The sequence below is a fragment of the Chrysemys picta genome, chromosome 2 (assembly GCF_011386835.1).
Source record: "Chrysemys picta bellii isolate R12L10 chromosome 2, ASM1138683v2, whole genome shotgun sequence".
NCBI lineage: Eukaryota > Metazoa > Chordata > Testudines > Emydidae > Chrysemys > Chrysemys picta.
In genome coordinates, this window is record NC_088792.1 from 1,017,062 (window position 1) to 1,042,241 (window position 25,180).

The 25,180-nt window shown below is 60.0% G+C and overlaps 1 protein-coding gene across 8 annotated transcripts in view; it reads right to left on the minus strand.

Annotated features, from left to right (window-relative positions):
* Nucleotides 1–25,180, minus strand: part of NOS3 (nitric oxide synthase 3) — a 59,000-nt gene that overhangs the window by 21,676 nt on the left and 12,144 nt on the right. For 3 of the 8 annotated variants that reach the window (XM_065586476.1, XM_065586482.1, XM_065586483.1), the window contains exons 4-15: nucleotides 18,235–18,397; nucleotides 17,686–17,777; nucleotides 17,139–17,280; nucleotides 14,591–14,730; nucleotides 13,238–13,412; nucleotides 12,240–12,341; nucleotides 10,479–10,517; nucleotides 9,640–9,834; nucleotides 4,485–4,678; nucleotides 2,935–3,079; nucleotides 1,647–1,751; nucleotides 684–800 (exon numbers count right to left, since the gene is read on the minus strand). In XM_065586476.1, coding sequence (XP_065442548.1) covers nucleotides 684–800; nucleotides 1,647–1,751; nucleotides 2,935–3,079; nucleotides 4,485–4,678; nucleotides 9,640–9,834; nucleotides 10,479–10,517; nucleotides 12,240–12,341; nucleotides 13,238–13,412; nucleotides 14,591–14,730; nucleotides 17,139–17,280; nucleotides 17,686–17,777; nucleotides 18,235–18,397 — 1,609 coding nt within the window. Of the gene's footprint in view, nucleotides 1–683; nucleotides 801–1,160; nucleotides 1,229–1,646; nucleotides 1,752–2,934; nucleotides 3,080–4,484; nucleotides 4,679–9,639; nucleotides 9,835–10,478; nucleotides 10,518–12,239; nucleotides 12,342–13,237; nucleotides 13,413–14,590; nucleotides 14,731–17,138; nucleotides 17,281–17,685; nucleotides 17,778–18,234; nucleotides 18,398–25,180 lie in introns of all 8 variants that reach the window. The other 5 variants (XM_065586477.1, XM_065586479.1, XM_065586481.1 and 2 more) reach the window with 5 other exon arrangements.

Sequence of the window (25,180 nt, forward strand, 5' to 3'; positions counted from 1 at the left end):
TGGCAACTACAAGCTCATCTCTGCTATGTATCTGAACCTCAAGAACTGAATTCAAGTCTGTATTTATATTGATCTTTTAACCAACACTTTCTCGCTTTTCTTTTATAATAAATTTTAGTTTAGTTAATACGAATTGGCTATAGCGTGTATTTTGGGTACGATCTAAGTTATAATTGGACATGGGTATGTGGCTGATCCTTTGGGGTTGGAAGAACCTTTTCTTTTATATGATGAGATAAGATTTTCAGTAATCATCATCATATCTGACGTGTGTGTCTGGACGGAGAACTGAGGCTGGGCACTTTAAGGGAACTGCGTTGTTTGGACTCTGAGTAACCAGTGAGGTAACACAGAAGCTGTTTTGGGCTGGTTGGTAAATCTAAGTATTGGAATATCCACCAGCGTCTGGGGTTTGTCTGCCCCGTCTTGTTTGCAGTTCACTCTCATTGAGTGACCTCAGCTGGCTCCCACGGGCAGCACGGTCAGAGGGTCCCTGGGCCCGGCCTGCCAAGGGGTCACGCCCCGGAGCCTGCCGACAGGCCAGGCACAGCCCAGACCCTGCAGCTCCATGACAAGGGGCGAGTCTGTCTTTCACCACACCCAACAGACAAGGAAACGCAGCCAGAGCCAGTCGCTAAAAGGGGCAGAGCTGGGCTGGCTCCCAGGTATCCTAGCGCCCCTACCGGAGCGTGCCCAGGGCCCCGGCGCTGTCCGTGTTGCTCGACTGTTTCCGCTTCTTCTTCCACGAGGCCACGAGCCCGTCGCTCTGCGAGACGCTGTTGAACCGGATCTTGTAGCTCCTAGGGGAGAATGCGCAGTGAGCCCCAGGCTTGGCAGGGCACCGCTGGGCCCCTCTTTCCGGCCCCAGAGCGGGGGCTGGCTGGCACGGGGGGCGGGGACTGTGATTGGGGCCTTTCCCTTCTAGGGGGCACCAGCTCCGATCCAACCCCTGGGGGCCTTTTCCCCCCTCAGGGGCGCTGGTGTGATGGGGGCATGTCCCAGGCATTCCCCAAGCCAAGGTTTGGAACGTGCCACCCGCAGCCTTGCCCCGGGTGCAGTGACCCCGGCCAGCCCAGGGACCTCACTAACCCCACAGCCCCGGGCACAGGGGGGCTTCAGCGCAGGCCCAGAGCTGCCCCTTACCCGCAGGAATCACTCACTTCTGTTGCTCGGGCTGCGTGGAGCTGACATAGGGGCAGGACATCTCCATCAGTGCCTTGGCAAAGCTCTGCCGAGAGAGAGGGGTCAGGGGCCTGGGTGGGCACCCCCTGGCCCCCTAGCGCTGCTCCCCCGGGCACTGATCCCCGGGCACCCCCTGGCCCCCTAGTGCTGCTCCCCCGGGCACCGATCCCCCTGGCCCCCTAGTGCTGCTCCCCTGGGCACCGATCCCCGGGCACCCCCAGCCCCCTAGCACTGCTCCCCTGGGCACTGACCCCCCCAGGCACCCCCTGGCCCCCTAGTGCTGCTGCCCCGGGCACCGATCCCTGGGCACCCACCTGGGCCTCTAGTGTTGCTCCCATGGGCACCCCCCGGCCCTCTAGTGCTGCCTGCCACCCCGGGCACCTCCCCGGCCCTCTAATGCCAGCTCCCCACCCAGCAACGATCTGTAGGTGCTGCCCCAAGACTCTGCCCCTGGGCCCCCTCACCTCCCCACTCTCCGGCGGGTCGCCATTGCCGAAGGTGCTGGTTACGACCAGTACCAGGGTCTCATGCTCCAGGCTGACGATGTCGTACTCGTCCATGCAGAGCACCTAGGGGTGACACGGGGGGGTCAGTGTGGCCGGGGACGCAGGGCAGGGGACGGGGCCTATGGGCACTGCTGTGCCCGTCTCCCATGCGGGGCAGGCAGGCTGCACGCTCCAGGCTGGGAGATGGATCCTTCTGGCCCCACCCACACTGAGCCGGTGGAACTCCCTGCCACAGGGTCTCACTCAGGCCAAGCACTCAGGCATGGTCAGAGCGTCCGACGTTGCTGTGGATAATGAGACCGTCCAGAGCTCCCGGGGCATCCGGTCGGGCTGCCTGCGTCAGCGCTGGGCCGGCGTCCGCTAGGGGCTTCGGGGGGGAGGCTTGGGGGGGGTCTCCCCCTGGGTAGGGTCCCCCCCTGGGTAGGGTCCCTTGCAGCTGCTGGGCCAGCCTCCGCTAGGGGTCCAGGGCGCCTCACCTGAGCTGGTTATTCCATCACTGACCAATAGGGGTCTCCCTGCCTCCTCCAGAGCAGCCGGGCCAGGGGGCTACGGGGGCCCTGGGGCGGAGCCACCAGCAGTGTCTGGATTCCCAGAGCAGGGTGGAACCCAGGCGTCCTGGTTCCCAGCTCCCCCTACTCTAGCCACCAGACCCCACTGCCCCCCCCAGAGCCAGAATAGAACCCAGGTGTCCTGGTTCCCCGCCCCCTCCCCCTCTGTACCCATCACACTCTGCCCCGCCCCGAGCTGGGAAGAGAACGCAGGAGCCCTGGGAAACCAAATGTGGCAGGTTCCCCCGCACATGAAAAGCATTTGTTGGCCCCTTGCCGGGTTCCCCCATCTCCCCAATGTGCCAGCCACAGCCAGCCCCCCATCCTCCCCCCACCAGCCTCCTGCCCACCAGCTCCCATCCTCCCACAGCCCCCCATGTGCCCCCCACCCACCCCAGCCAGCCCCCGTTCATCCCCTGAACCCCAGCCAGCCCCTTGCCACTGCCCCTGGCAGCCCTGTCCTCACCCACCCCCCCACCCTCCTCAGCCATATCCTCTTCCTCCCCCAGCCAATCTCCACCCCATACCCCCTGCCAGTCCCCCTCTCCCCCAGCCAGCCCTCAACCAATCCCCCACTAACCCCCAGCCACCCCAACCAGCCCCCCATCCTGCCCCCCGGCCATCCCCGACAACCAGCCCCCCGCCCCACAGGCAGTACCCTGCAGCCCCCAGCCCCTCCCCCTGTGCCCCAGCCCCACCTTGGGGTCGAAGGCGCGCCGGAACAGCTCGCCCAGGTTCCAGGCGTAGGTGCGGGACTTGCCCGTCTCGGTGGCGTACAGGATCGTGGCCTTGACGCGACGCGCCATCACTTGGACCATCAGCTTGGCTGAGAACTTCACCGCGCTGTGGGGAGGCCAGAGGGTGTCACCCAGGCCCGCCCCAGCCCATGCCCAGCGCCAGCTCCCTCCTGCAGGCCCCAGCCCTGGGCCCCTGCCAGGCCAGTGGTCTGAGCCAACCAGGGCAGTGGCCGGGCAGCCGGGTCCTACGGCTACAAGCCACGGGGTGTGGGGAGGAGACAGCAATGGGGCAGGATATGGCCTCAGTGCCTCTGCCATAGCTTGGCCCGGGCAGAGCTGGCCAAGGCCTCTGTCAGCCCCCCAGCTCCTCTCTGCACCCCCCAAACCCCCGCTGTGCCCCTCATAGGGGTCAGGGATGCTGCAGCTCCTGGCACCTCTAAGCACCTGGCCATGCCCAGACACGATGCGCCCTGCTGCTCCTGCCATGCCCGGACACGCATCTCCACACCCTGCCAGTCCTGCCACGCCCGGACACCCATCTCCACACCCTGCCGATCCTGCCACGTCCTGCCGGTCCTGCCATGCTTAGACACACGTCTCCAGGCCTTGCCAGTCCTGCCATGCCCGGACACTCATCTCCACACCCTGCCGATCATGCCACATCCTGCCGGTCCTGCCACGCCCGGACACCCATCTCCACACCCTGCCGATCATGCCACATCCTGCCGGTCCTGCCATGCTTAGACACACGTCTCCAGGCCTTGCCAGTCCTGCCATGCCCAGACACGTGTCTTGACGCCCTGCCAGAACCTGCCACGCCCGGACACGCGTCTCCATGCCCTGCCAGTCCTGCCACACCCTGACATGCGTCTCCATGCCTGGACATGCGTCTCCACGCCCTGCTGGTCCTGCCACACCCAGACACGCATCTCCAGGCCTTGCCGGTCCTGCCATGCCCAGACATGTGTCTCGACGCCCTGCCAGTCCTGCCACGCACTGCCACACGTCTCCACGCCCTGCCAGTCCTGCTACTCCCAGACATACCTAACCACATCTTGCCAGTCCAGCCACACCCAGAAACGACATTCCCTGCTGCTCCTGCCACGCCCAGACACGCGTCTCCACGCCCTGCCAGTCCTGCCACTCCCAGACACACCTATCCACGCCCTGTCAGTTCCGCCATGCCCAGACACACCTATCTATGGCCCTGGGGGGCGGGGGGGGGATGAGGGATGGGGGTAGGGCAGTGCAAGGGGTGGGGGCAGTGTGAGGTCCCGGGACCGAGAAGGGGAGTTCTGAGGGGACGGGCTCTGCCCTTTCTTATCCCTTACACTCCCGCCTTCCACCCCAGGGCTCTCACTCCCCCCCCGCTCACAGTCCCCCCTCCCACTCATGGTGCCCTTCCCCTTCCCCCCCGTTCCCCCCACCCCTCATGCTCCTCCCACCCCACCCCTCTCCCCACCCCCATCCCCTCCCCCTATTCCCCACCCCGAGGCCAGGCTGGCACCTACTTGGCCACTTCTTTGAAGGTTTTCTTCCTGGTGACGCTGGTGCCCTTCGAGGTATAAACCTTCCAGGCGTCCGGCTGCAAAGGAACCAGCCAGGTCAGCCCCGGCCGCCATGGGGAGGGGGCGGGGAAGCGGCCATGCAGCCCACCAGGGCCTGGGACCAGCCACGCCCGACGGTCTGGGGGCAGCCAGCCCCACTGCACAGGAGGATAGGAAGTGGTTGGCTGTGCGGCACCCCACGGAGGTGCTGGGGGGAGCCCTGGTGGGGGGGCTGGGCCCAGATGGGGCTGGCTGGGAAGGAGAGGGTGTGTCTGGGGAGATGTGATCCCTGGGGTGGACTTGGGGGGAGGGGCAGTCCCTGGTGGGGAATGTTGGGGAGAGATGATCCAGGCAGGGCCGGATTAACTCTCCTGTGGGCCCGGAGCTGTTAGATTTTGTGGGGCCCCCATATACAAGTCTTTTTCCTAATTTAAAATGAAATGATCACAGTTATGGCATCGAGGCTATTAACGCTGTACTAAACCTGCCTTTTCATTAACATGAAGCCTTTCTAGGGTTACATTTCAGACTTAAAACATGTGGAATACAGGGAATTCCAAATAGCTACTTCTTACCTTAGAAAAAACGGTTACTCATTTCCCGTAACTGTTGTTCTTCGAGACGTGTTGTTCATGTCCGTTCCAATCAGGTGTGTGCGCGCCGCGGGCACACCAGCCGGAAGATTTTCTCCCGAGCGGCAACCGTAGGGTCGGCCTGGGTGCCCCCTGGAGTCGCGCCTTCATGGCATCCAATATAAGGTCCTGCCGACCCTCCACCCCTTAGCTCCTTCTTGCCGGCTGCTCCGACAGAGGGGTAGGAGGGTGGGTATTGGAATGGACGTGAACAACACATCTCGAAGAACAACAGTTACGAGAAGGTGAGTAATCGTTTTTTCAACTCTCTATCGAGTGCTTGTTCATGTCAATTCCTATCAGGTGACTCACAAGCCCAAGTTCAGGAGACGGGATCGGAGTTGTCCACTGATTGGAGCACTGCTCGTCCGAAGGCCACATCGTCTCTGGCCTGCTGCGTAATCTCACAGCGCGTGGTGAAAGTGTGGATCACAGAATCATAGAATATCAGAGTTGGAAGGGACCTCAGGAGGTATCTAGTCCAACCCCCTGCTCAAAGCAGGACCAATCCTCAACTAAATCATCCCAGCCAGGGCTTTGTCCTGCTTTGAGCAGGGGGTTGGACTAGATACCTCCTGAGGTCCCTTCCAATCCTGATATTCTATGATTCTATGATTCTATGATTTGTCAAGCCTGACCTTAAAAACCTCTAAGGAAGGAGATTCCACCACCTCCCTAGGGAACCCATTCCAGTGCTACCACGTCGCCACCCTGCAGATTTCCTGAGTGGGAACCTGAGCCAGGAATGCTGTTGATGGTGGAGTGCGCAGTGATTGGGGGTGTGGGAACCCCCGCCAGGTTGTAGCACTCACGGATTCAGGCTGTAATCCATGACGAAATGCGTTGTGATGACATGGGTAGGCCTTTCCATTCTGTCTGCACCACCATGAACAGCTGGACCGATTTTTTGCTTCGTTCTTTCAATGTAGAAAGCTAGCGCCCTGCGGACATCTAGTGAGTGGAGTCTCTGCTCCCTGCTGCTAGAATGTGGCTTAGGGTAATGTGAAACTGTGATACCACCTTCGGGAGGAAAGCAAGAGGAGATCTGAGCTGCACCTTATCCTTCTAGAACACAGTATAAGGGGGCTCTGAGGTTAGGGCCTTGAGTTCAGACACCCTCCTGGCCGAGGTTATCGCCACCAGGATCGCCATCTTTTAAGAGAGTTAGAGCAGGGAGCACGTCGCCAAGGGCTCAAAGGGTGGTCCTGTGAGTCTAGACAGGACCAGGTTGAGGTCCCAGACCAGGACAGGCTAACAGATGTTAGGGTATAGCCTGTCGAGCCCTTTTAAGAACAGGCTGACCGTCAGGTTAGCAAACACAGAGAGGCCCTCCTTGCCCGGGTAAAAGGCCGAAATGGCAGCTAAGTGCACCCTTATTGACAATAACGAAAGCCCCTGCTGCTTCAGATGTAGGTGGTAGTCCAGAATAAGCGTCACTGAAGCTAGTGTTGGGCACAAATGATGCTGTGCCAACCAGATTGAAAATCTCACCCACTTAGCAAGGTATGTGTCTCTCGTAGAGGGTTTTCTGCTGCCAAGGATGACCTGTCTAACCTGATCTGAACAGGAAAGCTCCATCGGGTTCAACCATGGAGCTTCCACACTGTGAGGTGAAGTGACTCGAGGTTCGGATGTTGAAGATGACCGTGATCTTGTGTTAGAAGGTCCAGGAAGAGCGGCAGGGTCATTGGGGCTTCCATGGACATGTCTAGGAGAGATGTGTACAAGTGCTGACGGGGCCAAGCTGGTGGTATCAATATGACCTGAGCTCGTTCCCTCCGGATCTTGTGAACAAGCAGTGTTGGCAGAAAGGCGTATAGGAGACAACATTCCCAATGGAGGAGGAATGCGTCCGCGCTGGAGCCTGGGCTGTGGTTTTGGAAGGAGCAGAACTGCTGGCACTTCATTGTATCACGTGGCAAATAAGTCTATCTGGGGAAATCCCCATCTGAAATTGCGACGGCCGGGTGAAGAGACCACTCGTGGCCATGAAACAACCTGCTGAGGTGGTCCGCCAGCTCATTCTGTACCCCGGGGAGGTACGACGCCTGCAGGTGTATTAAATGTTCTACACAGAAGTCCCAGAGCATGAGGGCTTCTTGGCAGAGGGGAGAGGAGCGTGCACCCCCTGTTTGTTGATATAGAACATTGCTGTGGTTTTGTCCGTTAAGTGTGCTCGGAAGGTCTGGCACGTCAGGCACACCACTCTCAGCTCTCTGACATTGATGTGGAGAGCCAGATCTGTCTGAGCCCAGAGACCTTGAGTCCTGCAGTCTCCTAGATGTGCTCCCCAGCCCAAGTCTGATGCGTCCATCACTAGCGACAGAGACAGCTGCAGACTGGCGAAGGGGATGCCTGAGCACACCTCCTGAGGGTCGAGCCACCTCAGGAGGGGGTCGAGGACCAGGCGAGGCAGGGTCACGATCCTGTCCAAGCTGTCCCGGGCTGGTCAATAGACCGATGCTAACCATGACTGGAGCGGTCAAAGCCTGAGTCTGGTGCGCTGCACCACATAGGTACACGGCTTAGCTGCAGCCCCGAAAGCCCCTGCGCTAAGCCATGTGATCTAGAAGCTTCAGGCAGTTTCTTGCTGTGGTGGTGGGCAACTGTCTGAGGCCTCGAATGATACCGGCCAGGGTCTGGAACCTCGCTTGCGGCAGGTATGCCCTGGCCTGGGTCGAGTCCAATATCCTCTGGACCAGGGACAGAGTCAATTTTGCTCCGTTTAGAAGGAGACCCAAGTTGTCGAAGGTGGCCCTGATGAATCTGACCTGACCTTCCACTTGGGTCTGGGATCAGCCAGTCGTCGAGGTACGGGAACGCCTGTACCTGGTGCCTGCACAGGAACGCAGCGATGACTGACATGCACTTGGTGAAAACACAAGATGCTGCTGACAGGCTGAACGGGGAGCCTGTGAATTGGGAGTGGGTGTTGTTCACCACAAACCTGAGGTACTTCCTGCGGGGCTGGGTGATCGCGATATGAAAGTACGCGTCCTTCAAGTCGAGGGCGGCGTACCCGTCTGCTGGATCCAGTGAGCGGATGATGGAGGCCAACGAGACCATACGGAAGTTGAGTTTCTTCACAAACCTGTTGAATTCCTGCAGGTCCAGGGTGGGCCTGAGGCCGCCTTTGGCTTTCGGTATTAGGAAATACCATGAATAGAAGCCCGCACCCCTGAGGAACCTCCTCCACTGCCCCTAGCGAAAGGAGCGACTGCACCTGACGGGAAGGCACAGAATTGGATGGCGTATCCCCTCTCTACCGTGTGGAGCACCCAGCAGTCCGAGGTGATACGGGACTAGGCACAGTAGAAAGAGGATAGTTGGGATGAGAAGGTAAGGCGGGGTGGATCCAGTCTTTGGTGTGGTACACCGTCCTCAACCGTGCCTTCAAAGGCCGGTTTGGGCCCTGAAGACGGCTTGGGTTGTCCTGAGCACAGGCCAGAGGGTTGATGCGACCTTCTCCTGCCTGTCCTGTTTCTCCTTCTGAACCTGTCCTGGCGGTTCTGGTGACCAAACCGCTGAGGAGGCTGCGGACGGACGTGTCTCCGCTGCATTGACGGTGTGTAGAGGCCCAGGGACCTGAGGGCGACTCTGGAGTCCTTTAGGCTGTTCAGCTTCTTGTTTATTTTCTCTGGAAAAAATCTCCCCCTCAAAAGGCAGGTCCTGTCTGGTCTGCGGGACCTCATAGGGGAGCCCAGAAACCTGGAGCCATGAGCCCCTTCTCATGGCCACTCCTGTGGTCATAACCCTGGTGGCAGCATCTGCCCCATCAAGTGCCGCCTGCAGGGACACCCTGGAGATCAGTCTCCCCATGATGGCACCACTCCAGGGGGCACCCAAGCCAACCCCACAGATGCTGGTAGGGTGAAAATCTTTCGGCTACGGTGCACATGTGTGCACACACACCCGATTGGAATGGGCACGAACAAGCACTCGAACAGCTGTTATAGTGGTTTCTTTCTGGGAGGGAGTTTGGGTGCAGGAGGGGGCTCCGGGTTGGGGCAGGGGGTGGGGTGCAGGAGGGGGTGCGAGGTGCAGGCTCCGTCCGGCCAGGAGGCGCTTACCACAGGTGGCTCCCAGCCGCCGGTGCAGCAGGGCTCAGGCAGGCTGCCTGCATGCCCTGGCCCCACGCCACTCCCGGAAGCGGCCGGCTGCTGGCACGTCTCTGCACGCCGCTGGCGGGAGGGGGACAGCATGTCTCCGTGCACTGCCCGTGCCTGCAAGCACCACCCCCGCAGCGGAACTGGCCAATAGGAGCTGCGGGGATGGTGCTGGGGGCGGGGGCAGCATGCAGAGCCGCCTCCCCCCGGCCAGGGGCCGCAGAGACATGCCAGCAGCTGGCTGCTTCCGGGAGCGGTGTGGGACACGGCATGCAGGCAGCCTGCCTGATCCCTGCAGCACCGGGGTCCCCTTAGCCCAGGGCCCTGGGCTGCAGCCCCTAAAGCCCCTGCGCTAATCCGGACCTGGATCCAGGGACCCACCTGGTACCGGAAGCAGGGCGAGAGCAGATAGTTGACCATCTCCTGGTGGAACACGGGCGTGAGGCTGCCCGAGATGGGGGGCACGATCCAGACCCAGTCGGCCGGGCACCCCCCGCGCATCTGCAGCTCGTTCTCCATGTGCTTGATGAAGGACTCCGTGGCCGCGTGGTGATCCACGATTGTCACCTTGGCAACCTGCGGGAGATGGCAGGAAAGGAACAGATGGCAAAGCCAGCCCCCCACCCCGCAGGGCACCAAGTCACACCCCCTGAGCCAGGCTCCCCCCATGGCAGGCAGCCAGGCCCCTCCCCAGGGCAGGGAACCAAGTCACCCCCCACCGAGCTGGTGCCCATGTGAGGATGTGGGGTCTCTGAGCTGCGTGTGGGTCTGGGGCAGGCTGCCAACTCCCTTGGGAATGAGCAGCCCCCACCCCACTCCGCACCCGGGGAACTGGGACCCCAAAGGCTGCCGGGCCTGGGTGAGGGGCCCTGATCCCTGCGAGCGGCCGAGTCTCCCTCAGGGGCTGTCTCAGGGGCAGGGGCGGCTCTAGCTTTTTTGCCGCCCCAAGCATGGCAGGCAGGCTGCCTTCGGCGGCGTGCCTGCAGGAGGTCCCCGGTCCCGCGGCTTCGGCAGCCTGCCTGTGGGAGGTCCCTGGTCCCGCGGCTTCGGTGTACCTGCCGCTGAATTACCACCGAATCCGCGGGACCGGCGGACCTCCCGCAGGCAAGCCGCCGAAGGCAGCCTGCCTGCCACCCTCGCAGGGTGTGACGTTATGAGTGTAAAATAATATTTTATTGAAAGATGACAGGGCCAGAAAGAGTTAATTAACTCAGACTGACCTGACCCAGGGGTGAATTGTAGAAACTGGTTAGGAAGATCTGTAAATGAATAGAGCTTTGAAATGCAAATCTGCATTGTTAGAGATCGAATAGGAGATGTTTGCTCAGGTCTTGTAATGTAAGCAAACTAATCTTGTCTATTGCTGTAACTTTAATTCGAAGATCAAAAAGAAATATTAACATTTATGATGATACTTGAGTGAAATAGTATTATTGTCTCTATGTCTCTTTGAAGGTTGTGGTAACCTCTATCTGAACTGTTTAATGGATAAATTACCCTGTGCTAATTGCCAGGATGTTTGGAAGGAGAGTTAAGCCTATTGTTTTCTCAGGCCGAAAGGCTGCTGGAAATGTATAAAAACCCTGGGACACGATCCTGCTTCATCTCAGATCTGCTTTGGGTTTCAAGAAGGGGAAACCTTAAGCCACAAGGATTGAGATCCCCAGTCACTGACTGGAGCCACCCTGAATATGGACATTGGACTATAACCTCTGGACTATTTCTAAAAGGACTTTTGGCAACTACAAGCTCATCTCTGCTGTGTATCTGAACCTCAAGAATTGAATTCAAGTCTGTCTGTAGATTGATCTTTTAACCAACACTCTCTCTCTTTTCTTTTATAATAAATTTTAGTTTAGTTAATAAGAATTGGCTATAGCGTGTATTTTGGGTAAGATCTAAGTGTAATTAGACCTGGGTGTGTGGCTGATCCTTTGGGGTTGGAAGAACCTTTTCTTTTATATGATGAGATACGATTTTCAGTAATCATCATCATATCTGACAGGTGTGTCTGGACGGAGGCCTGAGGCTGGGCACTTTAAGGGAACTGCGTTGGTTGGACTCTGAGTAACCAGTGAGGTAATACAGGAGCTGTTTGGGGCTGGTTGGTAAATCTAAGTATTGGAAGAACCACCAGCGTTTGGGGTTTGTCTGCCCTGATTTGTTTGCAGTTCACCCTGATTGAGTGACCTCAGCTGGCACCCATAGGCAGCACGGTCACACAGGGACTGGCAGGGTGCCCCCCGCGGCTTCCCGCCCCAGGCACACGCTTGGAGCGCTGGTGCCTGGAGCCGCCGCTGCTCAGGGGGACTCGCTGCCTGGAGTTTGCAGGGGGCAGAGGGGGGCTGCAGGCCCAGAGGGCCAGTCTAGGGGGCGGTGAGGCCGCGTGGCTCACCCTGGAGGCAGAGCGGGACTACCGGGGGGCTGGCCCAGTGAAGCGGCCTCCCAGAGACCGTCCCAAAGCTGGGGCTGCAGCCCCGATACTGTGGGTCTCACAGCTGGCGAGGGCTTGCCTGTGTATGCATACATGTATGCGTGTGTATGTGTGTGATCTGCTTCCCAGTTGCCCCGTGCTCCTGCCCCAGCTCTGAGAGGTTGTGGGACAGGGTGTGTCTGAGGGCAGGGGACTCCGGAGGCCCGGGAGTGAGGCAGGGGACCCAGCTCAAAGAGGGAGGGTGAGACCCAGGACCTGTGTCACACCAACAGACCCCGGTAAGCGGCAGGCGGGATTGAACCTGGGACATCTGGAGTTCAGTGCATGAGCCAAGGCTGTAGCAGACAGACTCCATCTCTCTCTACGTAGTCTCGGTGCCACCAGAGGGACAGAACCCCATCCCCAGGAGGTGTGTGGGTTACATTTGCACCCCATGAGTGGGGGAGGGACCCGAGACAGGGCCAGGGCTGTAGGGGCTTGGAACACCCCCCAATAGCTCTGTCCCCCCCATGCTCCCCACACCCGGTCGCTCCTCCCATCCCCATACCTGGAAGCTGTGCAGCACGGCCACGTTGATCTCCACAGCCACTTTGTCCTTCCACAGGGACGAGGTTTTCCCGGTGTCCAGCCCCATGTGCAGGGCCACCTCCTGCCACACAGGGATCATCACCCCAGCCCACTGCCCTGCCCCCACACCACCTCCTGCCCCACAGCGACCGTCACCCCCAGCCCCCTGCCCTGCCCCCACACTACCACCTGCCCCACAGGGACCGTCACCCCCAGCCCCCTGCCCCCACACCACCGCCTGCCCCACAGCGACTGTCACCCCCAGCCCCCAGCCCTGCCCCCACACCACTGCCTGCCCCACAGGGACCGTCAACCCCAGCCCCTAGCCCTGCCCCCACACTACCGCCTGCCCCAAAGGGACCGCCACCCCCAGCCCCCTGCCCCCACACCACCGCCTGCCCTACAGGGACCGTCACCCCCAGCCCCCAGCCCTGCCCCCACACCACCTCCTGCCCCACAGGGACTGTCACCCCTAGCCCCCAGCCCTGCCCCCACACCACCTCCTGCCCCACAGCGACCATCACCCCCAGCCCTGTCCCCACATCACCTCCTGCCCCACAGGGACCGTCACCCCCAGCCCCCTGCCCTGCCCCCACACCACCTCCTGCCCCACAGCGACCGTCACCCCCAGCCCCCTGCCCTGCCCCCACACCACCTCATGCCCCACAGGGACCATCACCCCCAGCCCCCTGCGCTGCCCTCACACCACCTCCTGCCCCACAGGGACAGGCAGCCCGTACCTCCAGCAGGTTGTAGTGGGAGAGGTGGGGGGCAGAGGGGGGAGCTGGGGGGCAGTCCGTACCTGCAGCAGGTTGTAGCGGTGGGGGGTGGGCGGCAGGGGGAGCTGGAGGGAGTGGGGGGAGGTGGGAGGCAGGGGGAGCTGGGGGGGCAGTGGGGGTAGCTGGGGGGCAGTGGGGGGAGCTGGAGGGAGTGGGGGGAGGTGGGAGGCAGTGGGGGGAGCTGGGGGGCAGCCCGTACCTGCAGCAGGTTGTAGCGGTTGCTGTCACAGAAGTTGCGCATGCCGATCTCGCTGCCCACGTACCAGCCGTTGAAGGGGGCGGCCGGGAACTGCAGGCCCCCGATCTCCAGTAGCATGTTGGCCACGGCGGGCAGCGCGTGCCAGCGCAGGCCCAGCTCCCCGAACCACGCCAGCCTGTGCCCGACACCACACTCAGGGCACGGGCAGGATGGAGCGAAGGGACGCGCCCCACGCCACACAGCCCATCCTACAGCACCGCCAGGAATGGGACCCAGGTGTCCTGGTGCCCAGCCCCCTGCTCTAAGCACCAGACCTGGCTCCCTCCCTGCCAGGCGGCTGGAGGATTAGTTTCCCCGGGGGCCTCCTTCTGCCCCCAGCCCAGTGGGGCCTGATGTTCTGGGACAGAACGGTCATCCCCATCACTAGGACCCCCAGTCCCAGTGCTGCCCCCTGGCACCGCCCCCAGCCTCAGCCCTGCCCTCTGGCACCGCCCCGAGCCCAGCCCTGCCCCCCAGCACTGCCCCCAGCCCCAGTGCTGCCCCCTGGCATTGCCCCAATCCCAGCCCTGCCCCCGGCACCATCCCCAGCCTCAGCACTGCCCCCTGGCACCGCCCCCCAGCCCCAGCGCTGCCCCCTGGCACCGCCCCCAGCCCCAGCGCTGCCCCCTGGCATTGCCCCAATCCCAGCCCTGCCCCCTGGCACCGCCCCCAGCCCCAGCGCTGCCCCCTGGCATTGCCCCAATCCCAGCCCTGCCCCCTGGCACTGCCCCCAGCCCCAGCGCTGCCCCCTGGCACCACCCCCAGCCTCAGCACTGCCCCCTGGCATTGCCCCCAGCCCCAGTGCTGCTCCCTGGCACCGCCCCGAGCCCCAGCTCTGCCTCCTGGCATTGCCCCAATCCCAGCCCTGCCCCCTGGCACTGCCCCCAGCCTCAGCGCTGCCCCCTGGCACCGCCCCCAGCCTCAGCACTGCCCCCTGGCATTGCCCCCAGCCCCAGCGCTGCCCCCTGGCACCGCCCCCAGCCTCAGCCCTGCCCCCCAGCACTGCCCCCAGCCTCAGCCCTGCCCCCTAGCACTGCCCCCAGCCCTAGTGCTGCCCCCTGGCACTGCCCCCAGCCCCAGTGCTGCCCCCAGGCACCGCCCCCAGCCCCAGCGCTGCCCCCAGGCATTGCCCCCAGCCCCAGCGCTGCCCCCAGGCACTGCTCCATGTCCAGCACTGCCCCCTGGCATCGCCTGTGCCCAGGGTCCCCAGCACACTACTAGGCAAGCTGCCCAAGGGGTTAGCAGGAACTGGTGCCTGCGTTGCGGGACGGGGAGGGTCCCAGCCCTGCTCGTTCTGCCCCTCCCAGGACTTACGTGGGGTGCTGGATGGGCACCTCCAGGACCAGCTCGGGCGGCAGGAGGAAAAGCTCCGGGGCCTCGTCTGGCGCCTGCAGCAGCAGGGGCAGGACATCAAAGCGGCCGTGCCCAGGCGTCCAGCCGTGCTGGATGCAGAGCTGCAAGGGGAGAGTCTGTGAACACAGCCCGGCCGGGGGCTGAGAGCGGGGCAGGGTCAGCCCCCACTCCCCAGCCCCCACTCCCCAGCCCCCATTGCCAGCCCCCACTCCCCAGCCCCTACTCCCCAGCCCCCACTCCCCAGCCCCCATCGCCAGCCCCCACTCCCCAGCCCCCACTCCCCAGCCCCCATCGCCAGCCCCCACTCCCCAGCCCCTACTCCCCAGCCCCTACTCCCCAGCCCCCACTCCCCAGCCCCCACTCCCCAGCCCCCATTGCCAGCCCCCACTCCCCAGCCCCTACTCCCCAGCCCCCACTCCCCAGCCCCCATCGCCAGCCCCCACTCCCCAGCCCCCACTCCCCAGCCCCCACTCCCCAGCCCCTACTCCCCAGCCCCCACTCCCCAGCCCCTACTCCCCAGCCCCCACTCCCCAGCCCCCATCGCCAGCCCCTACTCCCCAGCCCCCACTCCCCAGCCCCTACTCCCCAGCCCCTACTCCCCAGCCCCCATCGCCAGCCCCTACTTCCCAGCCCCCACTCCCCAGCCCCCATCGCCAGCCCCTACTCCCCAGCCCCCACTCCCCAGCCCCCACTCCCCAGCCCCCATCGCCAGCCCCCACTCCCCAGCCCCCATCGCCAGCCCCCATCGCCAGCCCCTACTCCCCAGCCCCCATCGCCAGCCCCTACTCCCCAGCCCCTACTCCCCAGCCCCCACTCCCCAGCCCCCATCGCCAGCCCCCACTCGCCAGCCCCTACTCCCCAGCCCCCACTCCCCAGCCCCACTCCCCAGCCCCCACTGCCAGCCCCCACTCCCCAGCCCCTACTCCCCAGCCCCCATCGCCAGCCCCTACTCCCCAGCCCCTACTCCCCAGCCCCCACTCCCCAGCCCCCACTCCCCAGCCCCCATTGCCAGCCCCTACTCCCCAGCCCCCATCGCCAGCCCCTACTCCCCAGCCCCTACTCCCCAGCCCCCACTCCCCAGCCCCTACTCCCCAGCCCCTACTCCCCAGCCCCCACTCCCCAGCCCCCATCGCCAGCCCCCACTCCCCAGCCCCTACTCCCCAGCCCCCACTCCCCAGCCCCACTCCCCAGCCCCCACCGCCAGCCCCCACTCCCCAGCCCCCACTCCCCAGCCCCCACTCCCCAGCCCCCATCGCCAGCCCCCACTCCCCAGCCCCCATCGCCAGCCCCCATCGCCAGCCCCCACTCCCCAGCCCCTACTCCCCAGCCCCCACTCCCCAGCCCCCCTCGCCAGCCCCCACTCCCCAGCCCCCATCGCCAGCCCCCAGCCCCCACTCCCCAGCCCCCACTCCCCAGCCCCCATCGCCAGCCCCCACTCCCCACTCCCCATCGCCAGCCCCCACTCCCCAGCCCCTACTCCCCAGCCCCTACTCCCCAGCCCCCATCGCCAGCCCCCATCGCCAGCCCCCACTCCCCAGCCCCCATCGCCAGCCCCCAGCCCCCACTCCCCAGCCCCCATCGCCAGCCCCCACTCCCCACTCCCCAGCCCCCACTCCCCAGCCCCCATCGCCAGCCCCCACTCCCCAGCCCCCATCGCCAGCCCCCACTCCCCAGCCCCCACTCCCCAGCCCCTACTCCCCAGCCCCCATCGCCAGCCCCCACTCCCCAGCCCCCATCGCCAGCCCCCACTCCCCAGCCCCTACTCCCCAGCCCCCACTCCCCAGCCCCCATCGCCAGCCCCCATCGCCAGCCCCCACTCCCCAGCCCCCACTCCCCAGCCCCCATGGCCTGGGGGGGCCCCCGGGAGCATGAGCCCAGCCCCTCCTCACTCTCAGCCCCTCCTTGCTCTCAGCCCCCCCAATCCCCCCAATCCCCCCACTCTCAGCCCCCTGCACTCAGCCCCCTTCCCCCCCCCGCAGCTCTCAGACCCCAGCAGGAAGCTCAGAGCCCCTGGGCCCACATGGGGAACCCAGACCAGCAGCCTGGTGAGTGTCCAGCAGGGGAAGCTTGACCAGACCTGTGACGGGGCCCGGCAGGGGGCGCTGCCCCCCCAGTCTGTGCTGGCCCCTGTGCTGCCGAGAGTGGGGTGAGGGGCTCATCGGGGATGCTGGAGTGCAGGGGGCTGGGCAGGGAAGGGGGGCAGGGTGGGGGGTGCTGCGGGGAGGGGCAGGGGGGCGCTGAGGGGCAGGGCGGAGGGTGCTGTGGGAGGGCAGGGGGTGCTGTGGGGGGGCAGGGGGCCCTGAAGGGCAGGGCAGGACAGGACAGGGGGCGCTGAGGGGCAGAGCCAGGGGGCACTGAGGGCAGGGCGGGGGGTGCTGCGGGGGGGGGGAAGGGGGCCCTGAGGGGCAGGGCAGGGAGTGCTGAGGGGCAAGGTGGGGGGTGCTGCGGGGGGGGGCAGGGGGCCCTGAGGGGCAGGGCAGGGCGCTCTCCCCAGTCACGGCTGCCCCACCTCGGTGATGTCGACGTTGGCCGGGTCCCCCAGCACGGAGCCATCGGGCTGCCGGTACCCAGCGTAGCGGATTAGCTGGCTGTTCCAGATGCGGAAGTCGCCCCGGCCCGGCGCGCGCTGCGGGAAGATGGTGATGGCCGACCTGTGAGAGAGACGTGGGTCAGAGCCACCCGGGGGCACAGGCCCGGGGAGGCCAGTTGGCCCAGTGGGGGATGGACCTGGGTGGGTACAGGGAGGCGGGTGGCCCCATGGGGGGTGGTGCCGTGGGGGGGAGGGCCCCAGAGGCAGGTGGCCCTGTGGGGGGTGGGCCCGGGTGAGGGGTGGCGCCATGGGGGATGGGCCTGGGGAGATGGGTGGGTGGCTGGGTTGGGGGTGGCCCCCCAGGGGACGGGCCCAGGGAGGCAGGTGGCCCCAAGCGGGAAGGGCCCAGGGAGGCAGGTGGCCCCAAGGGGGAAGGGCCCGGGGAGGTGGGTGGGCCCCAGGGGGAAGGGCCCGGGGAGGCGGGTGGGCGCCAATGGGGAAGGGCCCGGAGAGGCGGGCATCTCACCGGAGGTTGCCTCGGTTGGTGGCGTACTGGAGGTGGGTGCACAGGAAGCCGAACATCTCCTGGACGCTGGCGCAGTCCCGGGCGTCGAACACCTTCAGGGGGCAGCAGTTAGCGGCAGAGCAGCACCCCCTCGGGCCCTCTGCACGACATCCCTCAGCTCTAACCCATAGGCCCCGCTGTCCTCCCTGGCCAGTGCTCACCACCAGTGGCATGGAAGTGCCTGTTCTTCCCTGATCCTGGGAGCAGGAGCCACAGGGGGCCCTGCTGGGGCGGGAGCGGAGCCCTGGGGGGGCCCTGTCCTGGGGGGCAGCAGGAACCCTGGGGGTCCCTGACTGGGGGCGAGGGGGAGCCCTGGAGGAGCCCTGTCCTGGGGGGCAGCAGGAACCTTGGGGGTCCCTGCCTGGGGGCGAGGGGGAGCTCTGGGGGCCCTGTCCTGGGGGTCAGCAGGAACCCTGGGTGGTCCTGCCTGGGGGCGAGGGGGAGCTCTGGGGGCCCTGTCCTGGGCATTGCCCTGTACTACCCAGATGGCAGCAGTGGTACCCCCCACACCTGCAGCTTGTTCCACTGGATGCGGCCCATGCAGCGGGCGGCGTTGCGCCAGGCCTGCTTGGCCCCAAAGATCAGCTCGGGCTCCAGCAGCTGGTAGGTGCCCGTGGCCTCGATCTCCTGCTCCACCTCCTGCAGCCGCTGCACGTGGACCCTGGAGTCAGCCCTATGGGGAGAGAACAGACAGTGTGGGGTGATCCGTCCCGTCGCCCACTCCCAGCTCCTGGCAGGCAGAGGGTTAGGGACACCCAGAGCATGGGGTTGTGTCCCTGCCTGTCCTGGCTAATAGCCATCGATGGTCCTATCTTCCAGGAACTGGTCTAGTTCTTTTTTTGATCTCAGTTATAGTCTTGGCCTTCACAACATCCCCTGGCAGTGAGTTCCACTGGTTGTGTGTTGGGCAGAGGTGCTGGGACTGAGGGGGGGGGGGCTGCTGCGCCCCTGGCTTGAAGTGGTTTCCATGATATCCATATGGATAAATCTCTGATAATGTTCATATGACTTTACATTGTGCCTGTTCATATAACCTTGTAGTGGGTCTACCCACGTGCGACCTGTTTTCATGAGACTTTGTATCAAAGCCTCATGTAGAAACTTTGCATTGAACCTTGGTATAATGTTATAGCCCCTAAGGATAGAATAAGATAAAAGAAAAATGTCTTTTTGCTAGGAGTAGAACAAGATCTCCCCCCCACACTCTTAATCAATTGCCCTGTTGAGCTGTGAATGAGGAAGGCGTGGAAGGCAGCACCTCCAGACAGCTGCACCCCTTGGAGAAGGGATGGAAGCCAGACCCAAGGACAATAAAACGTGTCAAGTGGGCTCACTAAAGAAGAGCAGACATACTGACGCCCTTGGGGGTTAGAAGCGAGCACCTTCTTTTGAAAAAAGAAGAACAGGAGTACTTGTGGCACCTTAGAGACTAACAAATTTATTAGAGCATAAGCTTTCGTGGACTGTGGGCTGTAGTCCACGAAAGCTTATGCTCTAATAAATTTGTTAGTCTCTAAGGTGCCACAAGTACTCCTGTTCTTCTTTTTGCGGATACAGACTAACACGGCTGCTACTCTGAAACCTGTCACCTTCTTTTGGAAACACCCTCTTTGAACAGCATTGGGACAACACTCAGAAGGAAGCAGCACAAAGGACCAACGGACACAGACCCAGATTTTGAAGCTGGTACAGATTTGCATGGGAGGGAAGCTGCTATAAAAGTGAGGTGTCTTGCAGAGGACCCCGGGTCTCGTCTTGTCAACATGGGAGCATCAATCCGGCTCCACCCCTCCCCCATCTAACTCACCTGGCCAGTGCAGTTAAGGGGAGCAACTGATTGGTAACAACAACAAGACGACAAGGAGTCTGGTGGCACCTTAAAGACAGATTTATTTGTCAGCCTACTTATCATTGTGGGCCACAACGTGTTACCTGGGCCACAGGTTGAGAGCCACTGTGCCCCCCCAACCCCTATGCCTAGCACCCGCCCTGCCCAGATGCAACTGAAGAAGTGAGGTTTTTACCCACGAAAGCTTATGCCCAAATAAATCTGTTAGTCTTTAAGGTGCCACCAGACTCCTTGTTGTTTTTGTAGATACAGACTAACACGGCTACCCCCTGATACTTAACAAGACGGAGTGTGCTTTTGTGTGTGTGTGTGTGTGTGTGTGTGTGTGTGTGTGTGTGTGAGAGTGAGTGAGTGCATGAGTGTAATATATACTGCTCCATCCCCCGATCCTCTTTGCTGCCCTTCTCTGACCCTTTTCCAGTTCCACTCGATCCTTGAGACCCGGCGTCCAGAGCTGGACACAGTGTTCATGGTGTGGGCGCACCAGAAAAATGTAGGTTATCTAGTCCAGTCCCTGCACTGAGGCAGGACCACGTATTATCTAGCCCAGGGGTTCTCAGCCTACTTATCATTGTGGGCCACAATGTGTTACCTGGGCCACAGGTTGAGAGCCACTGCGCCCCCCCCAACCCCTATGCCTAGCACCCGCCCTGCCCAGAGACCCCTCCACAGAGTGGGGCCAAGAGCGGACCCCACTGCAGGGCAGCCCCGGCCCCTGCTGCTCGGAGCAGGGAAGGGCAGGGCAGCCCAGCAGCTCTGGACCCCGCCATGGGGGCAGGGCAGGCCCGGCGGCTACGGAACCCACTGTAGTAGTAGGATTTTATGTATGAATTTAATATAATTTAAAATAAAAAATAATAATGTAGCATGTCTTAAATGTATTGGTGTAGGATTTAACCATATCCCACCAGCCACCCTTTGTAAACAGCAGAAAGGAACGGCCTAATGGGCCATTGATAAAAATCCATCAGCGGGAATCTGTCTCTGGGCTAATTTCAAGGCAGTAACAGATCTTCGAGGGTCACCACTTTGTTGTAGGTTTAGCATTTTAAAATAAGTAAAAGAATGCCAGGATTGTGTTCTTGTGCATCACAACTTGATGTTCCTGTTCAAACGTTCTGTGTAAATCACTTCTGTCTTGTGTGGGAATGTGGGTGTTAAAAAATAAATGTAAAGGCCATCGCCGAGCCAGACGTTGGAAAAAACCAAAACCAGATGCAAGAGCGCCAGCAAATTACAACCCGCCCCATTGAAATGTCCAAAAAGGGCAAATTAACAACGCTAAAAATAAAACAGGAGTACTTGTGGCACCTGAGAGACTAACAAATTTATTAGAGCATAAGCTTTCGTGGGCTACAGTCCACTTCTTCACTTATGCTCTAATAAATGTGTTAGTCTCTAAGGTGCCACAAGGACTCCTGTTCTTTTTGTGGATACAGACTAACACGGCTGCTACTCTGAAACCTGTCAAAAATAAAACAAGCACCTATCAATGGGGACATGATAGCAGTAAACCAGCCTGGGGTAACTCCCTAAAAACAATAAAAAAACAAAATAATAAAATAAAAATTAAAAAAAACAAGCATTCGTCAAACAACAACTGATTACAGCATGACGGTGCAAAACTCATTGGTCCCAGTGAAGGAAAATCACTATATAAACCAGGTGCTTTGCCATGAAACTTTGGGTTCGTCCTGCCAAGACTTCCCCGGAGCATCGTGTCGCGACCAACGGAACCCGGCTCCTCCCTACCTGTGATCAACCTGGCTGGCCACTAGATTGATCCGGACTCTGGACTGGTAACTAGAACATCGACTGGAGGGACAGTGTGTGTGTGTGTGTGTGTGTGGTGTGATTAAATGCATATGCTAATTGTTGTATCTCCAATAAACGCGGCGTATTGCCTTTTCCCCTGAAAAACATCCCATGTGCTTCTTATAAGCAAAACATTTTTGGTGGAGAATTGCGAGAGGGGCAAGACATGCACTGTGTCTGTTGAACACACTGATAAATATTGCTACAAGGTATCCCATCGGTATCCCAAGGTGATCGATCATACAGGTGTGCACCCCCCGGCTCGTAGAAATACCGGGCAATAGAGAGAGGATTAGAGTCCTCGCTCTGACCCGTCTGTTGGGGAAAACTATATAGATAAGAGATATACAAACTGTCTAGGTACACACCCCTTTGGTCGTAGAAGTGCTGGGCCATAAGGGGAAGGGTTAGAGTCCTTGCTCCCACCCATCTGTCTGGGGAAAATTGCACAGGTGAATATACTCTCGGTCGTAGCAGGATTGAGCCCAAAAGGTAGGGGGCTTAGCGTTCCCCGCTCCTGTTCTGTCAGGCAGGGTTTTAGTGGGTACAGACTGTTTGTGTTAAGTAAGTCCCAGCGCAAGTGTGGGCACAGAAAAATTATAAAGGTAAAGAAAATTCATTAAAAAATATGTTCAGGGGAAAAGAATCCCCTAAAAACAAAGCTCAAAAAGAGCAGAAAAAAGTACCATGCTGTGACATTATGAGTGTAATATAATATCTCATTGGAAGGTGACCAGGGTCAGGAAGAGTTAATTAACTCACAGACTGACCTGACCCATGGCCGAACTTTAGAGACTGGTTAGGAAGATGTGTAAATGAACAGAGCTGTGAAATGCAAGTCTGCATTGTTAGAGGTAGAAGGGAAGATGTTTGCTCAGGGCTTGTGATGTCAGCAAACAAGTCTTGTCTATTGCTATAGCTTGGATTCAAAGATCAAAAGAGGAGTATTAACATTTAGGAAGACACTTGAGTGAAATAGTATTATTGTCTCTATGTCTCTTTGAAGGTTGTGGTGACCTGTATCTGAACTGTTTAATGGATAAATTACCCTGTGCTAATTGCCAGGATGTTTGGGAGAAGGAGAGTTAGGCCTATTGTTTTCTCAGGCAGAAAGGCTGCTGGAAATGTATAAAAACCCTGGGACACGATCCTGCTTCATCTCAGATCTGCTTTGGGTTTCAAGAGGGGGAAACCTTAAGCCACAAGGATTGAGATCCCCAGTCACTGACTGGAATCACCCTGAATATGGACATTGGACTATAACCTCTGGACTATTTCTAAAAGGACTTTTGGCAACTACAAGCTCATCTCTGCTATGTACCTGAACCTCAAGAATTGAATTCAAGTCTGTCTGTATATTGATGTTTTAACCAACACTCTATCATCTCTTTTCTTTTTTAATAAATTTTAGTTTAGTGAATAAGAATTGGCTATAGCGTGTATTTTGGGTAAGATCTAAGTGTAATTAGACCTGGGTGTGTGGTTGATCCTTTGGGGTTGGAAGAACCTTTTCTTTTATATGATGAGATAAGATTTTCAGTAATCATCATCGTATCTGACAGGTGTGTCTGGACGGAGGCCTGAGGCTGGGCACTTTAAGGGAGCTGCGTTGTTTGGACTCTGAGTAACCAGTGAGGTAACACAGAGGCTGTTTTGTGCTGGTTGGTAAATCTAAGTATTGGAATATCCACCAGCGTTTGGGGTTTGTCTGCCCCGTTTTGTTTGCAGTTCACCCTGATTGAGTGACCTCAGCTGGCTCCCACGGGCAGCACCGTCACACATGCATACAGGAAACGACTCCTTTTAGGAAAATTTTGCAAAAGTTTGGGCAGAGCCCATGGACTGAACAAGCATTAGCCGATGTCCATATTATAGCTGATTTGGAAGATAGATCAGCAAAGTATCTATTGGTCTACAGGCCATCGACCCTGATAAAAAGAGACTCTGCTGCAATTTAGCTTCTGTGGCCGCCCCAGATCCCTCCATGCCGGTGGGGCAACCTGGCAGCCTGGAACCCAGCCACGCGGGCCCTGCGGCCTTTAGCACACAGCTGGGCTGCAGCTGTGTGCTAACTGGGCCGCGCGTTGAGAACCACTGATCTAGACTATCTTTGTCTAACCTGCTCTTAAAAACCTCCAGTGACGGAGATTCCACGACCTCCCTGGGCAATTTATTCCAGTGCCTAACCACCCTGACAGGTAGGAGGTTTTTCCTAACGTCCAAACTAAACCTCCCTTGCTGCAATTTAAGCCCATTGCTTCTTGTCCTGTCCTCAGAAGTTAACGAGAACAATTTACCTCCCTCCTCCTTGTAACAACCTTTTATGTACTTGAAAACTGTTCTCATGTCCCCTCTCAGTCTTCTCTGCTCCAGACCAAACAGACCCAGTTTTTTCAATCTTCCCCCATAAGTCATGTTTTCTAGACCTTTCATCAGTTTTGTTGCTCTTCTCTGGACTTTCTCCAATTTCTCCACATCTTTCCTGAAATGTGGCGCCCAGAACTGGACACAATACTCCAGTTGAGGCCGTATCAGATTAGGGTAGAGCGGAAGAATTACTTCTCATGTCCTGCTTATCACTGTAACAAAGTGGGTTTTCCCTGGTTATGCTGTATGTGAGTCTAACTGTTTTGCATGAATACTGTGTGTGCCTCAGTTTCCCTGTGTATTGCACCAATGTCTGGGTGGTAGGGATAAAGGTGTGTGACTTTTGCTGAGACCCTCGGGGCCACGTGAGGAGGCTCCAGCTGCCTGCACGTAAGGGATGGCAGATGCCCCTCGTTAACTGAGAAGCAGGAGGGGGATGTGACCAGGTGACCCTGAAAGGAGTCACGCTACGCAGACTCCTGGCTGGCTCCATTCAGAGCATCAGGCCTGTGACTGTCACAGCAACACGCCTGCTAATACAGCTTATATTTAGCTTGTGAGCCACTATGACCCCCAGATCCCTTTCCGCGGGACTCCTTCCTAGGCCGTCATTTCCCATTTGTACGTGTGCAACTGATGGTTCCTTCCTAAGGGGAGCACTTTGCATTTGTCCTTATTGAATTTCATCCTATTTCCTTCAGACCATTTCTCCAGTTTGTCCAGAGCCGTTTGAATTTTAATCCTATCCTCCAAAGCAGTTGTGTGATGAAGCAGGGGGTTTTCTTGTGGTTTGCATGCAGAGCGGGTGGGACTCAGTTTCCCTGGGAGTTACTGGTTAAATGAGGTGGTGGGAGAGGGAGTTTGTTGTTTCAGAGGGCCAGCCAAAGGCCTGGAGGACGGATACCCCAGCGACTGGCGACCTGGTGACCGGGAGGCCCAGCTCGGGAGTCACAGCCGGTTCTGGCCAGTGGGAGGACAATGGTAGGGTTACCATATTTTAAGTGTCCAAAAAGAGGACACTCCACAGGGTCCTGGCCCCGTCCCGACTCCGCCCCTGTCCCGCCCCTTCCCGCCCCAACTCCACCCCCTCCCCTGAATGCTTCGCCCCCTGCCCCTCCCCCTCCCCTGCTTCCCATGAACATTTGATTCGCGGGAAGCCTGAAGCAGGCAGGCAGCAGGTAAGCTGGGGCTGGGTAGGGTTACCATATGTCCGGATTTTCCTGGACATGTCCGGCTTTTTGGGCCTCAAATCCCCGTCCGGGAGGAAATCCCAAAAAGCTGGACATGTCCGGGAAAATAGGGAGGGAGGGACCGGCGGTGCTCGGCCGGGGGCCGGAGCCGCTGGGGCCGGCAGTGCTCGGCCGGAGCCGCCAGGGCCGGCGGTGTGGGGCCGGAGCCGGCGGTGCGGGGCCGGGGGCGGCGGTG